The 16,547-nt window shown below is 39.4% G+C and overlaps 1 protein-coding gene across 1 annotated transcript; it reads right to left on the bottom strand.

Moving 5' to 3' along the window:
* Window positions 1-231: 231 nt before the first annotated feature.
* LOC100566863 (E3 ubiquitin-protein ligase TRIM7) lies at window positions 232-14,987 on the bottom strand. The gene is made up of 7 exons (XM_008105653.3): window positions 14,335-14,987; window positions 11,571-11,666; window positions 8,817-9,044; window positions 6,363-6,385; window positions 4,996-5,114; window positions 3,298-3,330; window positions 232-954 (listed from the first exon to the last, which is right to left on the bottom strand). The coding sequence occupies exons 1-7, from the start codon at window positions 14,806-14,808 to the stop codon at window positions 434-436; spliced, it is 1,494 nt and encodes a 497-aa protein (XP_008103860.2). The 5' UTR covers window positions 14,809-14,987; the 3' UTR covers window positions 232-433.
* Window positions 14,988-16,547: the final 1,560 nt, after the last annotated feature.

Raw genomic sequence — 16,547 nt, 5'->3', positions numbered from 1 at the left:
GGTGAAGCAAAGAGAGATTACTATAATACGGTTCTCCTAATGCAAATCAGCAAAATGCATGTTAAGTTTCATGTGGACCTTATACACATAGCCTGAAGATCATTTTTAAATATAGGAAGTCCTCGAGTTATAGACATCTGCCTTACAAACAAGTTTCTATTAATATAATAGGAGAAGAATATGAAGAATGCCTTAATGTAAGGGGTTGATGAAATAAGAATAAAAAGGAAAAGACATTAAGATTTTTATTATTTGAGTTTATTAATAATTAACCGTACATCTCTTCCAGGACTCTCAGGACAGAATACAGTGTTAATAAGATCATCTTAAAAGCACTGAAAGCAAATTCAGAAGCAATTTATAACATTTTAAGGACACTTTTCAAGAACTGGTCAACCATGATACTTTCATTATTACAGTTTGGCTTAGCATTTTAAGGTGAGATTTTGAGGTGGACTTTGCCATACATATAAAAGAATGGGAGGATGGTTTCTCCAGAAAATGGGACTGATGAGAGGATGTAGATCTGGTCTCCTGTGTCAGCATCGTAAAAGGCTACCCGGTTTGCAGCAAAGTTCAGACAGACTCGGATCCTCTTGGTCTTTTCACTCAGGGACAGAGCAGAGCTTGAAGGGATCCTGGGAACACAATACCTACCTCTCCACTTGCCCACAGCCCAGATCCCTTCAGAAGGACCAATGTAAACAAGGCCTTTTCTCCTGACAGACTTCCTGGCCACCCCCACAAACCAGTCTTCCTTCCCTTCTATGGCAACTTCCCAGAAATGCCTTCCTTTTGTGAATCCCTCACGCCCCAACACACAAAGTGAGTCACTGAATCTCTCAGGATTATCAGGCAGGTTTCGACGCTTGTCTGCACATCTCACACTTTTGCAATCCTTAGACAGGAAAAGCCAGGGACTTGCTGTGACTGGATCCAGAGTGACATTTGCTGCTGGAGACAAAGAGAGATGAAAAGCAGAAACGTGAATAACTGGTACATCCCCTCAAATCAGCTTTCCTCCATTCACAACAAAACATCCTCATTATAAAGACTACTTGCTGAGAGATGGATTTCCATCACAAAAGGGTTCAAGTGCTACTTGTGTGAGGCGCCTGCACTCTTTGCCAGAAAAGACCATGTGAAACTACAAATTCCAGAATCACACACATTGAAAAAGGTCTTAAATGCTGGAAGAAAGACAGTAAGGAGGGACCCAAACTGAACTCCTAGGAAGGGAGTCCTACAATGAATATTATGGCTCTGAATGTCAAGCAAGTCCCCTTACAAGAACAAATAAACAAAAATACTCTCAGAATAGGCAATTGTACTACTCTTTCTGAGCTACTTCATATTCAACTGAAATGCTGCCTGATCCTCTTTCCCTTCAGGACTTGGAGCACCTTTGGGAGGAAGAGGATCCACTGCCTGCTGCTGTTCTGTGTGTATTTTTTTCATTTCTTCTTGTAAGGGATCCTCCAGATGAGGAGGTTGCTTGAGCTTATGACTGTTGTTGCTATATTTTCCCCGTTTTTAATATCCCAATACCTTTCTGTCATGATATGTGGTTGTGAAATGATTAATAGTTTCCAAATCGCAACCTTCTGAACCGCTGCAAGCTGGATAGCAAGTGTCCCAGAAGCAAGCAAAATATAGCAGAGTCCTTTCACAGCAAGCACATGCTTCAGCTTGTCTATCAGCAGAGTTCAACTTCAAACGTCTGATCTTATTTATTTGCAGAATTTATATCCCGCCCTTCTCAACCCGAAGGGGACTCAGGGTGGATTACAATGAACACATATATGGCAAACATTCAATGCCAACAGACAAACAACATACATTAGACAGACTCAGAGGCATTTTTAACATTTTTCCAGCTTCACGATTCCGGCCACAGGGGGAGCTGTTGCTTCACCGTCCAGTAGTGGCTGTACTTCCGCATTCCTTTCCTCGTGTTTTGCTGGCAGTTTTATGGTGTTGTAAATTAGCCTCCCGCATAAAGCGTCCCTAAATTTCCCTAATTGACAGGTGCAACTGTCTTTCGGGTCAACAGCAAGCCGGGGCAATTAATGGTCAGAGGCTTAACCTGACCCGGGCTTCGAACTCATGACCTCTCGGTCAGTAGTGATTTATAGCAGCTGGTTACTAGCCAGCTGCGCCACAGCCCGGCCCCTTATCTACACACTGTTTAGTAAACTAACGGATTCAGGTTTTCATCCAAAGTCATCTTCACCATTACAATATATACAAATATACAAACAGGATATGCAGATCCACTTTCCTTGAAGTTGCAAACAATCAGAGTCATCAAATAGTCACATACAACATAGGCAGCTATTCACACCGAGTCATACAGGAGACAGGAAGATGGATTCTTTCATCCTCCTTATATATCCACCTGCTGATAGGTCATCAGTAAGGGACACTGGCTGATGCAACCACTTTGCAATATTCCTCACATGGTTATAACTCAGCCAGTACCACATTCCCTTAGGTATTGCATCATAACATTCACAGTCATATCCAAGTGCTATCAATATTCCATAGGTTCATCAAACAGTATTCTTTGTATACTAGAAATGTTGTACCATTTTTATCTAACATTTTCCTATTTCCGTGGTCTAATTTTTGGCCATTTTGAAATCAGATGTGGCATTTTACAGTAGAGTCTCACTTATCCAAGACTCGCTTATCCAAGAGTCTGGATTATCCAAGGCATTTTTGTAGTCAATGTTTTAAATATATCATGATATTTTAGTGCTAAATTCGTAAATACAGTAATTACAACGTAACATTACTGCGTATTGAACTACTTTTTCTGTCAAATTTGTTGTATAACATGATGTTTTGGTGCTTAATTTGTAAAATCATAACCTAATTTGATGTTTAATAGACTTTTCCTTAATCCCTCCTTATTATCCAAAATATTCGCTTATCCAAGATTCTGCCGGCCCATTTAGCTTTGATAAATGAGATTCTACTGTATTTCAATCCTTGAGTTGGCTTCTTTTTAATGAAATGTAACAGCACAATATAATTGCCATTATTATCACCATTCCTTTTCACCCCATTTGGGTGATTTGGGAACAGTATCATTCTCTCCTTGCTGCTCTCTTTTTAGAAACATAGTATTTCAAAGAACTCTTATGCAGATCCAAGACATCACAACCCACAGCCACACAAAGGAGCGGAACGAGTGGCTAAGGAAGATATATGAAAACGGTTGAAGTCATTAAAAAACTGCTAGACAAACATCAATATTCCTCTTGTAACTTTTGTCCACCACTGGAAGTTTACCTTTCTGAAGCTCTATGTCAGGTAACAGGGTATCTGAGAAAGCAAAGAAAGCAAAACAAATATAAGATTAGGCTCCTGCATTTTTCTCATGCCATGCTGGCATGCTTGCTTTGCTGCTCCAAGGGTCAGAATATGCTCTGTTGGCTCTCCCTTTTTCTCCTGAATTGGGGTCTTTTGGAGGTACCTCCAACCTAAATGGTCTCAGGTTGCAGAGTGGGCCATGTGACTGAAATGGACCCATACCCACCTCCTTCTTGTTCCCATCATGGTCTATTCACATACATGCACACAATCCATAGCCTTTCTTCCCACAAAGCAAAAAGGTGGTATTAATACACACACACACACACACACACACACACACACACACACAATGAAACTTTATTTGTATCCTGTCCCCTCTCCCTGAGTGAACTCTGAGAAGATTACAACAATATAACAGTATAAACAAAATAAATGATAATAAACATATATATTTTTTAAAAAATTAAACAAACAATAACAAAGCAAAATACATATAAAATAAAACAAAACATGTTAAGTATAACTCAAGAGTCATCATCCATAAATAAAATAAGCAATAGTCACGCAATACCCTGTTTCCCCGAAAATAAGACATCCCCGGAAAATAAAACCTAGTAGAAGCTTTGCTGAATTGCTAAATATAAGGCCTCCCCTGAAAGTAAGACCTAGCAAAGTTTTTGTTTGGAAGCATGCCCAGCGCCTGCCAAACAGAACACCAGAGCATGCAGGACTGGTAAATGTACATACCAGTTGTACATGGAAATAATGGTAATAACAAGAAATTCTTGATAGGATTCACAGTTTGTCTGGTTATGCTGGTTTGTGATGACAACTACTGTACAGTATATAATAAATGTTCATTTTTTTTAGTTCAACAATAAATGTGAATTCTTCTTCATGGAAAAATAAGACATCCCCTGCTGAAAATAAGGCCTAGTGCATCTTTGGGAGCAAAAATTAATATAAGACACTCTTATTTTCGGGGAAACACGGTACTACCATTAAAACATCCCAACCATTGTCCTACTTAGATCCAATTAAAGTTAATCCCATTTAACACATTTTGTTCCCTGCATTTTTCTTGGAGGTGTCGTGCAGTGAAAATCATACCCACTGTTCTTCTGGAGGGGCAGAAGCTGTTCTGGGATTTGGGGAGGATGTCTTCTGAAATAGGTAGAAGGCCCTTTGCAAGGATTTCAATAAGCTGGTGGAGTTGTTATGTCAGCTCAGGTCTACCCTCTTTAAAGATTTCAGCAGGAATCCTATCAGCTCATCCCTTGTTTATTGTTGTGGGTTTGGGTTAATAGATAGTTGTAACATTGAATTTTTCTTCTTATTTTCCTTTGTTGCTTAAGAATCTATCCCTATTGTTTCCATTATGTTTCTGCTTGTGATGCCAAAAAATTCTGTTAAGACACAGGAAGTAATGGATTTCATTATATGTGCTATAAACTCTTGTGCCTGTCTGATCTCATCTCACAATTGTGTCATGGAACAAATCTCTACCTGGGCTCTTTTGGTGTAAAGAAAGACAATGGTGTCTGGCTATGGAAAAAGAAGTCCAATGTGGAGCAAAGCACACACACACACACACACAAACCCCAGAGCTTTCCTTTGTTCAATTATGGGCCATTAAAAAGACCAGCATTACTCCTTGCAGACACACTTCTTTACCTTGGAACTGCTTCATGACAGAAACTAGGCCAGAGTTTAGATGACAAAACTCCGAGATCTTCCATTTCAGCTCTGGAGAGAAAGCCACTGGCTTCTCAAACGTTTTCTTCTTTTCATACCTAGAAAGGAAAAACAAGGTAAACCCACCACAGATCCAATCCAGAATCCTTCAGTGGAACAAAAATAGGGGAATTAGTGGTTAAAGAAAAATCAGCAAAAATAATTCCTCAATCTGGCTGCTAAAAACACAAATCCAAGCACTGGAGGACTAGAAAAATACAAAAGTTGTGTTTTTTTGAAAATTAATTATTAAAATATTGGAGAGAATGTTGGAGATATAAACTACAAAAAGGTACATTCTTCCACACTTGGTGGACTTGTAGGTCAGTATAAACTTTTTTGGAAAAGGTAATTAAAGAAAAAAAATAAAATGATTACTAAAAAAGGTTAAGAAAAACCCAGAAATGTGTCTCTTAGGTTTATTTAATGAAAGACTGAGTAAAGAAGACTAATTTTGTCTTCTTTACTGAATTTGAAATTTGTCAATACAGTTTTGCTGCTGCGAAATTAATAATAGCAGAATCGTGGAAGGGGGAAAAAAGAATTACTTATAAAGGATCGGAGGAGGAAAATTATTAGACTATATTCAAATGGACAAGCTCTCCAATGGTATTTGGGGAGGAAATAATGAAGATTTTGCTAGAAAATGGAGGCTGGCATTTGAATATTTAGAAAGGAAGAGGAATGTACACTTAAAGTAGCCGCAAGGGGAATGTATTAATATAAAGATACGGGTAGGGTTTAAACTAAGATATTAGTTTCATATTGAGTGGTGTCAGAAGTCATGGGTGGTGGCCCATGGGTGGGGTAGGGGGTAGATTTGGTGTACAGGTGTATAGTAGAGTCTTGCTTATCCAACCTTCGCTTATCCAATGTTCTGTATTATCCAACGCAGTTTGCCTTTTAGTAGTCAATGTTTTTGTAGTCAGTGTTTTAAATTCATTGTGATATTTTAGTGGTAAATTTGTAAATACAGTAATTACAACATAACGTTAACCATGTATTGAACTGCTTTTTATGTCGATTTGTTGAAAAACATGATGTTTTGGGGCTTAATTTGTAAAATCATAACGTAATTTGATGTTTAATAAGCTTTTCCTTAATCCCTCCTTATTATCCAACATTTTTGCTTATCCAACATTCTGCCGGCCCGATTATGTTGGATAAGTGAGACTCTACTGTATTTGTATTGCATGTATTTGATTATTTTTTCTTTTTCTTTTGCCTTCTGTGTATCACCTTTATACAATAAAAATTATTTAAAAACAACCACCACCACCACCATGAGATAACTGAGATCCACTTACCTCTGCAAAAGACTCCTCACATCCTAGAAGTGAGAAGAGAAACAGAAGATGATGTCACTGCAAAATTGAGAGTAGTGAAACCACACTTTGCAAAAGGCTACATGCTTTAAAGGGCAATAGAAAAGAAAGCGGCAGTTAGAGCTCCTTGGTGTCTTTTCCCTTTTATTTGTCTAATGTTTCCATTCCTTGACTACAAATTACACCCTCAAGCATGAACTCCTTTTTGATAATTCCTTCAGTCTCCTTCCTTAGCAACAGAATCATGACAGAGTTGAAAGTGACCACTAGGGCCAAGCAGGAAATCCCTCTTTACAATTCTAAAATATCAGCTCTAAATATCAGCTCTATATTAGCAAAATATTAAAACATAGTTGAAATGCAATCATAAAAGCATATACTAATATAAACACCATGAACTTGTACAAGAGCCCTGCTAATGTCCTTCACAAACAATACTACTCCCCACCCAGGTGAATGCTTTCATACCGGGACAATTTCATCTTAGAGAAGTGGTTCCCAATGTTTGGGCCTCCAGGTGTTTTGGACTTCAACTCCCAGAAATCCCACCCAGCTTTTCGGCTGTTGGGAACTGTGGGAGCTGAAGTCCAAAACACATGGAGGCTCAAAGGTTGGGAACCACTGTCTTAGAGTTTATGTGTTTTCTCCACCACAGACAGCTCAATGTTTCTTACCCTCTCTATTGGTGTGAAATGTGCATGATCCTGCCCACTGCCTCTCCCATAACCCTTTCCTACTCTTTTATGCAGCAAACAGAGCAGTATTGATCAGCAACTGAACATACTGAGGTGTTTTAGGGGATTGATTCAACATGATGGAAGTTGTAGCTCACCCTGCATCGAGACAGAGCCCTGTGACCCCCACTGACAATGGACCTGGACCAAATTTGGAACACAGAACCCTCATGATAAATGCAAAATACTGCAGAGATTTTTTTTTGGGGGGGGGTGGGGGTGGGGGGGGGGGAGGTGGGGAATTGACCTTAATTTTTAGGAGTTGTAGTTCACCTACATCCACAGAGCACTGTGAACCCAAACAATGATGGATCTGGACCAAACTTGACACCCATATCCATCTGCCATAATTTGAATACTGGTGGGGTTTGGCAGGAATTGACCTTGACATTTGAGGGTTGTAGGTACTGGAATTTATAGTTCATAGTTCACCTGCAATCAAAGAGGAATCTGAACCCTACCAACGATGGACTTGGATCTAATTTGGACACAGACCCAGCATGACCAACAAAAAATACTCGAGGTCTTTGGAGAAAATTCACCTTGATTTGGGGGAGTTGTAGTTCACCTACATCCACAGAGCACTGTGAACCCAAACAACGATGGATCCGGACCAAACTTGACACCCATATCCATCTGCCATAATTTGAATTCTGGAGGAGTTTGGGAGGGATTGACCTTCATTTCTGGGAGTTTTAGTTCACTTACATTCAAAGACACTATGACCACAATCGATGATGTATCTGGACCAAACGTGGCACACAGAACCCCCATGGTCCACTGTACTTACTGGAGGGGTTTAAAGGGATGGAGCCACCATGGTAGGAGTTGTAGTTCAACCTGCAGTCAGAGAGCACACTGAATCCCAATGATGATGTGTCTAGAGCAGTGTTTCTCAAACTGTGATCCTCCAGGTGTTTTGGACTTCAACTCCCAGAAATCCCAGCCAGGTTACCAGCTGTTAGGAATTGTGGGAGCTGAAGTCCAAAACATCTGGAGGAGCACAGTTTGAAAAACGGGTCTGAGCAAACTTGCCACACATGCCCAACATAACAAACTTTAAGTATTGATGGAGTTTGAGGGGGTTATAACTCATGATGTGAGTTGAAGTTTACCCACAGCCTTATGCATTTTGTACAATTTTAAAAAACGGCTTTTTCAAATATCTGAGGCATCCCCGGGTACTCAAGCTAGTGTGTTATAAATGGAGGCAGCTGTATTGATGCAAAACAATGTCTGTTTCCTTATCTATCAGGAACAGGTATTTTGTAATAGTTTTGCCCATGCAACAAATGTTGCCTCAAAAGTATTACAGCCGAGATAGCTCATAAAATACAGGGTTGCTGAGAATATTTTTTTTCATCTTCAGCAAATATAGGGATTGTAGCTCAACCCAGAGAGAGTCCAAGGTGGAGGGCAAATGGCATCTCCATCTACATTACCATATAATCCAGTTTCAGAATGCAGTTTAACTGCATTTAGGCTCATATAATCTAGTTCAATGTGGTTCCGCCTGTACTATATGAGTCTACACTAAGCATTATAATGCAGTTCAAACTGGGTTATATGACAATGTAGCTTGGGCCATAGTGCCTTCCCATCAAAACTGAGAGCCCTGGCTGCACTACACTATGGCTGATGCACAAGATTTTGTATCAAGGTTTTCATAGGCAAACAGCGAGTAGATATCAACCAATCTTACCTGCAGGAGTTCAGCTGGTGGCTGCTGGCATTTTTCCTTTATCTCCTGGAAGAGATTTTTCAAAGAGGAGAGTTCCTGGTCAAATATGACCATGTTTTCATCTCTTTTTCTTGCAACCTGCTTCCTCAGCTCTTCCATCTGGGCCTGGAGATGTTTCTCTTGTTCTTCTAGAAACTGGCGCATTTCTCTGATTTCTCCTAATGTTTTTTCCACTTTTTTAATCTGTTTCTGCAGTAAGCAGATGAAAAAGGAAGGCAGCAAGACTCATGTTAGGATAGGATTGCCTGAGTGAGAAAAAAATTGCTGCTGCTTTAATTGCTTTCCTTAATTACAATAATAATAATAATAATAATAATAATAATAATAATAATTATTATTATTATTATTATTATTATTATTATTATTTCTGTATTTGTGCCCATCACCATCTCCCTGAGGAGACTTGGGCGGCTCACAGAAGCACTGCCCATAATGCCACATATAAACCACAATACACAAGTATAAATGCATAACATCTGTATAAAAACAACAATACACATACAATCCCAGTCAAATTTTAGGAATTATAAAATTTCCTAAAACACAGTAGAACCTTGCTATTACTGTGTGCCTTGAAGTCATTTCTGAATTATGGTATCCCTAATATGAACTTATAATGGGAATTTCTTGGAAAGATGTGGTCAGAAATGTTGGAATATACTCAGCAGTTCAAGATCTTGATTTAAGGAGCCAATGGCTTGAAATAGCTACTCAGTAAATGTGTGCAAAACTTCAGATGTCATTTTGAGTTCCGGACAAAATTGACAATTTGTAGATATAAACCAACATAAAATGTGGGAAGCCCCCGCCCCACCCCCCAAACCCAAATGAAACAAAACAGGCGTCCCACAAAATTTCTATAAAGTTCATTAAGTTTTATTAATATCCTGACCATTTTTTCTAAGATAAAGCATGTAATCTCTCTATGGCGGTGATGGGGCTGAGTGAAACCATACGTGCTGCATCACATGCTTTTCCTCAGCCAATCACAGGGCTGGTTTTCCTCTCCTTTCTCCTCCCCTGTTGTGAAGTTGCACTATTTATTATTTATTATTTATTTACAGTATTTATATTCCGCCCTTCTCACCCCGAAGGGGACTCAGGGCGGATCACATTATAACACACATAGGGCAAACATTCAATGCCCATAAACACATCAAACAGAGACTGAGAGACACACACGCAGAGGCAAGTTAACTTTCTTCTGAGGGGATGTTCGATTCTGGCCACAGGGGGGAGCAGCTGCTTCATCATCCACACTGACGGCACTTCCTCATTCCAGGTCGTAAATTAGTTAATCTTGCCTCCCCACTTTATTAGTGGTACCTTATCTCCTACTTGATAGATGCAACTATCTTTCGGGTTGCTAGGTCAGCAACGAGCAGGGGCTATTTTTTATTTTTAATTGACGGGTGCTCACCCCGCCACGGGCTGGCCTCGAACTCATGACCTCATGGTCATAGTGATTTAAGGCAGCTGCTCAACAGCTGCGCCACAGCCCGGCCCCTGAATGGTAGCTAGCTGAATAGTTGCTGAATGGTAGCTAGCTGAATCTGCAAGCTATCTCCTCCTCTCAGTAAGAGAGAAAATTAATTTTTTCCAAAGTTTTTATTTGTAAAAACTTTAAAACTTCCAAAAGTTCAGTGCATGAGTGAAACATTCTGAAACTTGGGAGGCTTACAGTCATAAATGTGTCTTACAAATGTCCCAAGTTTCTTTTCAATAGCTGTATAAATGACAGAAACACGAAACTCAAAGTTTCAACTCAAAGGTTTTTATTGGAAAAAGAAGATGGGAATTTACCTCCAAATGAACTGAACTTTTGGTGGGACTACAGAAGAAGAGATGGCTCTGGGGAAGGGGAGCACAGGCGTGAATGTAAATAAAAGAGGGGGAAATGTATAGAATATGTTTATATAATTGTAACTTTTTCTCAAATAATAATAACAATAAAAAACTTTTTTTAAAAAGCTTTCTCCATTCAGAAATTCAGAAATTCGGATTCAAAACAACCCCCTCCCCAAATTTTTTGAAATATTTTCAAAATGAAACAGGAGTTATCTGAATTTTGAAACTAAATTTGAAACAGAATTCTGCTATTTTGCACACCGCTATTATTTAGGGTGTTAATCCAAATTAGCTAAATCTTGGAAGGTCAAGAGATAACTTATGGGAAGAAGAAGAGGTGAAGAAACATCCCTAAGAGCACCAGGTTATATTACAGAGGGGTCTGGAGAGGTAGACCAAGGGGAGAACCCTTCACATCCCTCTGACTATAACAGTTTCAGTCATGCACTGAACTTTTGGAAGTTGCTGCCCACCGTGAGGCACTTGTCATTCTTCATTGCTAACCTAGAAAGTCCTTTGCCTTCCTCTGAGGCTGAGGCTGTGTGTCTTGCCAAGGTCATGCAATGGATTTCTGTAGCCAAATTACTATTTACGAACCCTGGTCTCCAGAATTGTAGTCCAGTGGTCAGGCCACTTCACCACACAGCCATTTAAAAGACTGAAGCTCTTTCCAGCTTTTGTTCTATGAAACCTCCAGTGTAGATGCACCCGTAGTCTTCTTCATGATTTATGTTCACACCATCCAAAAGTTTATATCAAAACAATGACTTGTTTGGTGAAATTAAGCTGCGTTGTCTGCCTTGATATGCCTGTATTTCATATTGTTTTCCATATATTTTCTCTTTCCTTAATAACATTTCTACTTACAAGTAGATATTGGCTTTCCTCTTCAGTCTCGACTTTATATGCCAGAATATTTTCTTCCTCCTTTTCCAGAACATCCTGATGAATACCCATCAAAACCTGGAGAAGCAAGGATTCGAGTATGGTTGGAAGCGGAGGGGGAAGAAAGAGAAAGAGTGAAGTTGATGAATATGTTTGCACACTGCCGTCCATTTTTATGCTGTGGAGCCATGACACAACTTACAATTAAAAATGTTAGACTTTATGCTTTAAACTCAGCTGGAATCAATGTTCAATACAAAGTATGTGAAGGACCACTTGGTATCTCTGTCAGCATAACCAGCTAGTGTATTACATGAATTTATTGTTACAGGAAATCCATTTCAGATAGGATAAAAGATAGATAAAAGAAAAATACTTACATTTTAGGACCAGAGCCCCTAAAAGCTGGCTTTCATTTATCGGTGTAGAAAGCCATGCTGATAGGAACCTCATACTGACTGTCTTCATAAAACACAAAAACTTTTAGAAAGTACAGGTAAGAAGCCAAATTCACACACAGAGAGAGAGAGAGAGAGAGAGAGAGAGAGAGAGAGAGAGAGAGAGAGAGAGAGAGAAGTAGGTTCCACTTACACTGCTATATATTTCAGTTTCTGAATCCAGATTGTCTGCTTTGAACTGGGTAATATGGCAGTGCAGACTCATATAATCCAATTCAAAGCAGATCTGGACTCAGAAACTGGATTATAAGGTGGTCTAGCTCCAGCCAGAGAGAGAGCATTGTAAAAACAAGACAGCAGGCATTCATCCTAGAGCCAATTCATCCTTCTCTTCTAATTGTTTATATACAAAAATCAATGTCTTTCCAACAGTATGGGATGGGTGATACCACCCATCAATATCTGCCCAAACCTTCTTATATTCATCTGTATGGGAAGGAGGAAAAATATTTGATTTTACTGCTAGCTTTGCTACACATGAGAGTAGTTTTTGTAAGTACAGTAGAGTCTCACTTATCCAACGTTCTGGATTATCCAACGCATTTTTGTAGTCAATGTTTTCAATGCATTGTGATATTTTGGTGCTAAATTCATAAATACAGTAATTACTACATAGCATTACTGCGTATTGAACTAGTTTTTCTGTCAAATTTGTATAACATGATGTCTTGGTGCTTAATTTGTAAAATCATAACCTATTTTGATGTTTAATAGGCTTTTTCTTAATCTCTCCTTGTTATCCAACATATTCACTTATCCAATGTTCTGCCGGCCCGTTTATGTTGGATAAGTGAGACTCTACTGTATTTCAAATGTAGCTGCAATGTGCACCTTTTTGGGCTAAATTATGTTGCCAAAATCAGTATATGCATCACATTCACATAATAGGTAAAGAAAAATGGGAAAGCAGTTCAGGAGCATCCATCTGGCAGAATTTAGAAGGCAAAAAGGAAGCAGAGGAGAAAGAAAAGCCAGGAGTTTGCTTAGGAGGTGGGAAGGAAGCCCATGTGGCAAGTGAGTGAGTGTAAGAGGGAGAAGCCTGGAGATGGCTTGGGAGTCCCCATGTGGCAAGTTGGCTTTTTTGGAAAAACTATAGACTCCTGAGATTTGTAGCAGATAATGTGGATTATCTGCTTTGATAATCCGGATTTTATGGCAGTGTAGAAGGGGCTTCGGATTAATTAGGATTGTTGTTGTGTGCCTTGAAATACAGGTAACTTTGTGTTAGTTAAAATTGTTCTTCATCATGAATATTGTATTGTTCTTTCATGCGGTTTTTGCATTACAATAATATGTTGAATTCTATTTTAATGTTTGTATATTTGTGGATTTTAAATTGTATTGCATTGCTTCATATGTAAGCCACTTTGAGTCTCCTTTGCATAGAGAAAAAGTGGAGTATAAATAAACATAACAAGCATAATAATAATAAACATAACAATAATAATAATTATAATAAGTGCAGCATGCACAGAATCATGTTTTTTTTTAAACTATAGCCTGACCCGCCCATTTTCTGGCGGGCTGTGAACCAGCTCTCATTTTAAAAATTTGGAAGACCTCTGTTGAAAAGAAAATGAAATGCATGTATTATTCCTTACAGTGAGAATTTACAAAATAATGAAGTTAGTGAAGATTTTATTCCTAGTGAATGATTTATAATTTGAGTTTAGAAACATTTTACCAACAAACAAAGTTGACTCTAGTTTACTATCACATGTACCGTGTTTCCCCGAAAATAAGACAGTGTCTTATATTAATTTTTGCTCCAAAAGATGTGCTAGGTCTTATTTTCAGGGGATGTCTTATTTTTCCATGAAGAAAAATTCACATTTATTGTTGAACAAAAAAAATGAACATTTATTATATACTGTACAGTGGTTGTCATCACAAACCAGCATAACCAGACAAACTGTGAATCCTATCAATAATTTCTTGTTACTACCATTATTTCCATGTACAACAATCTATGGTACGTATGTTTACCGATGCTGCATGCTGTAATGTTCTGTTTGGTGGACATGCTTCCAAACAAAAACTTTGCTAGGTCTTACTTTCAGGGGAGGCCTTATATTTAGCAATTCAGCAAAACCTCTACTAGGTCTTATTTTCTGGGGATGTCTTATTTTAGGGGAAACAGGGTACCCATTTCAGAGTAACCATTTTTTCCCAGAAATCCTCAAGAATTTCTAATACGAATTTCTAAGATTCTTCAGAGAATCTTCCAGGAAGTATCCACAGGATCTTTCATCAAATTACATAACGGTTTTTAGTTTGGTTTTTTTTACCTTGAAGTCTTGAGCAGCTTCCTCTATAGGAATCACTGTATGATTTCTGTGCTCCTTGGATCTGTCGCACACCACACAGATAGAGACATCATCTTCTTTACAGAAAAGCTTCAGTGGCTCCTGGTGTTTCCCACAGACCCTCTCCCTGCCTTCTTCCCTCTTAAGCCCCTGCAAGCTGAGCTTCTTGGTTATTTCTACAAAGTTGGCTAGCAACCGATTTGGTCTGATGTTGCTTTGCAGAACTTCTTTCCTGCACTGAGGACAAGAGGTCTTCTTAGTGCCCGACTTCTCGCAGAATTGGGTCATACAATCTCGACAGAAGTTGTGCCCGCATTCTACGGACACAGGATCCTTGAAATATTCCAGGCAAATAGAGCAAGTGGCTTCCTCACAGAGATCCTCCACGGGATCCCGAGCAGCAGAAGCAGCAGCCATGTCTCTCTCAGAAAGAACACAGTCAGATTCACTTTTCATGCATTCACTGTAAGAGCATTCCCTTTCCGGTAAACAATTCCCTCAGCATGATGACAACGCTATGTTACAGAGGCAGAACACGCCCAATGAACATTTTCTAAAGAATGATAATAGAAAACATGTTATGGGATGTTTTTTCCTGGAAAGAGAAAAAAATTAGCAAATGAGCGGGAAAGGAAGTTTATTTGAAAAAAAGGGTCTTTGTGTGTTCCATCCATTTCTAACGCCCACACAAACTCCTGCCAAACATTCATGCCAAAGGGTTTGATCCAACATGCCTCTACTCCCTTACTATCCAGTTTCAAGGCACAGTCCTTTCCTTTCCTCCTGTTACCCCAAAAGAGGTTTTAATGCCACAGATTCTTCTTGTTTATGTAATGCTGCCTATCTCATCACCCTTCCTTATGGGCATCTGCTCAGATGGAAAGTTTTGCTAAAACTCTTCTGGCTTTTTAAGTGCTTCCGCTGCTTTTTTATACCAAATTTCTCTTACCCCCCCCCCCCCCCACTCCATTGTGATGAATATACAAAGCACTCCACTCCAGTATTTTACATGTCAGCCCTAGTTTGTGTTTGGGACAGGGACACTGTATCTTTGAACAGATTGAAGCACATCAAATGTAAAGTTTGTCGATCTTCTTCAGTGAAAGAATGGAAATGTATATCATAATACGCCCATGAATATCATTTTAATTACAGTAAAGTTTCGCTTATCCAACCTTCGCTCATCCAACGTTCTGTATTATCCAATGCAGTCTGCCTCCTGCACGGATCCACAACTGCTTCTCTAGGCAGCAACACGCAGCATGCCAACACACGCAACAACACAAGTGCAGCCACGCTCCCAAACAAGTGGGAGACTTGTTGTAAAGCATGATGTTTTGGTGCTTAATTTGTAAAAGCATAATGTAATTTGATGTTTAATAGGCTTTTCCTTAATCCCTCCTTATTATCCAACATTTTCACTTATCCAACGTTCTGCCAGCTCATTTATGTTGGATAAGCAAGACTCTACTATACATGGAGAGGTAATAGTAATATATTTTTTCATAGAATAATCATAGAATAATAGAGTTGGAAGAGGCCTCATGGGCCATCCAGTCCACTGCAGGGCTTATCCTAGCCTTACTAGCCCCTGCCAAGATGAAGAAGGCAACCATAAACATTTTCCTCCACATATAATACTCCTGCTTAAATAAAAAGTGGAACCTGTAAATAATGACTCCACTATCCACTAAAACATAGGAAAGTGTATCATATGAAATCAATGCAAGAGGGACACTTGCAGAAGGCATGATAGAGCTAAAACTTGTGTGCCAGCTGCGACCATGCCTCAAGAACTCAGACATGGCCATGGTGGTCCACGCCTTGGTTACATCCATACTGGATTACTGCAATGCTCTCTACATGGGGCTGCCCTTGAAGATGGCCCAGAAACTTCAGCTGGTTCAAAGATCGGCAGCCAGGCTTCTACTGGAGCTAAACACAGGGAGCATACAACGCCCCTACTAAAGCAGCTCCATTGGCTCTGGATAAACTGCTGGTCCCAATTCAAGGTGCAGGTGATACCCTATAAAGCCCTATATGGCTTGGGTTCTCCCTATCGTCGTGATTTCTCTTTACGAACCAGCACAAGCTTTGAGATCTGCTGGGGAGGCCCTCCTCAAACTCCTGCCACAGTCACAAGCGCAGCTGGTGGGAATGAGGGAGAGGGTCTTTTTGGTGGTGGCTCCCCAATT

The sequence above is a fragment of the Anolis carolinensis genome, chromosome 2 (genome assembly GCF_035594765.1).
Source record: "Anolis carolinensis isolate JA03-04 chromosome 2, rAnoCar3.1.pri, whole genome shotgun sequence".
Classification (NCBI taxonomy): Eukaryota; Metazoa; Chordata; class Lepidosauria; order Squamata; family Dactyloidae; genus Anolis; species Anolis carolinensis.
The sequence above is the reverse complement of the archived record's forward strand: the minus strand, read 5'-3'. Positions and strand labels throughout refer to the sequence as shown.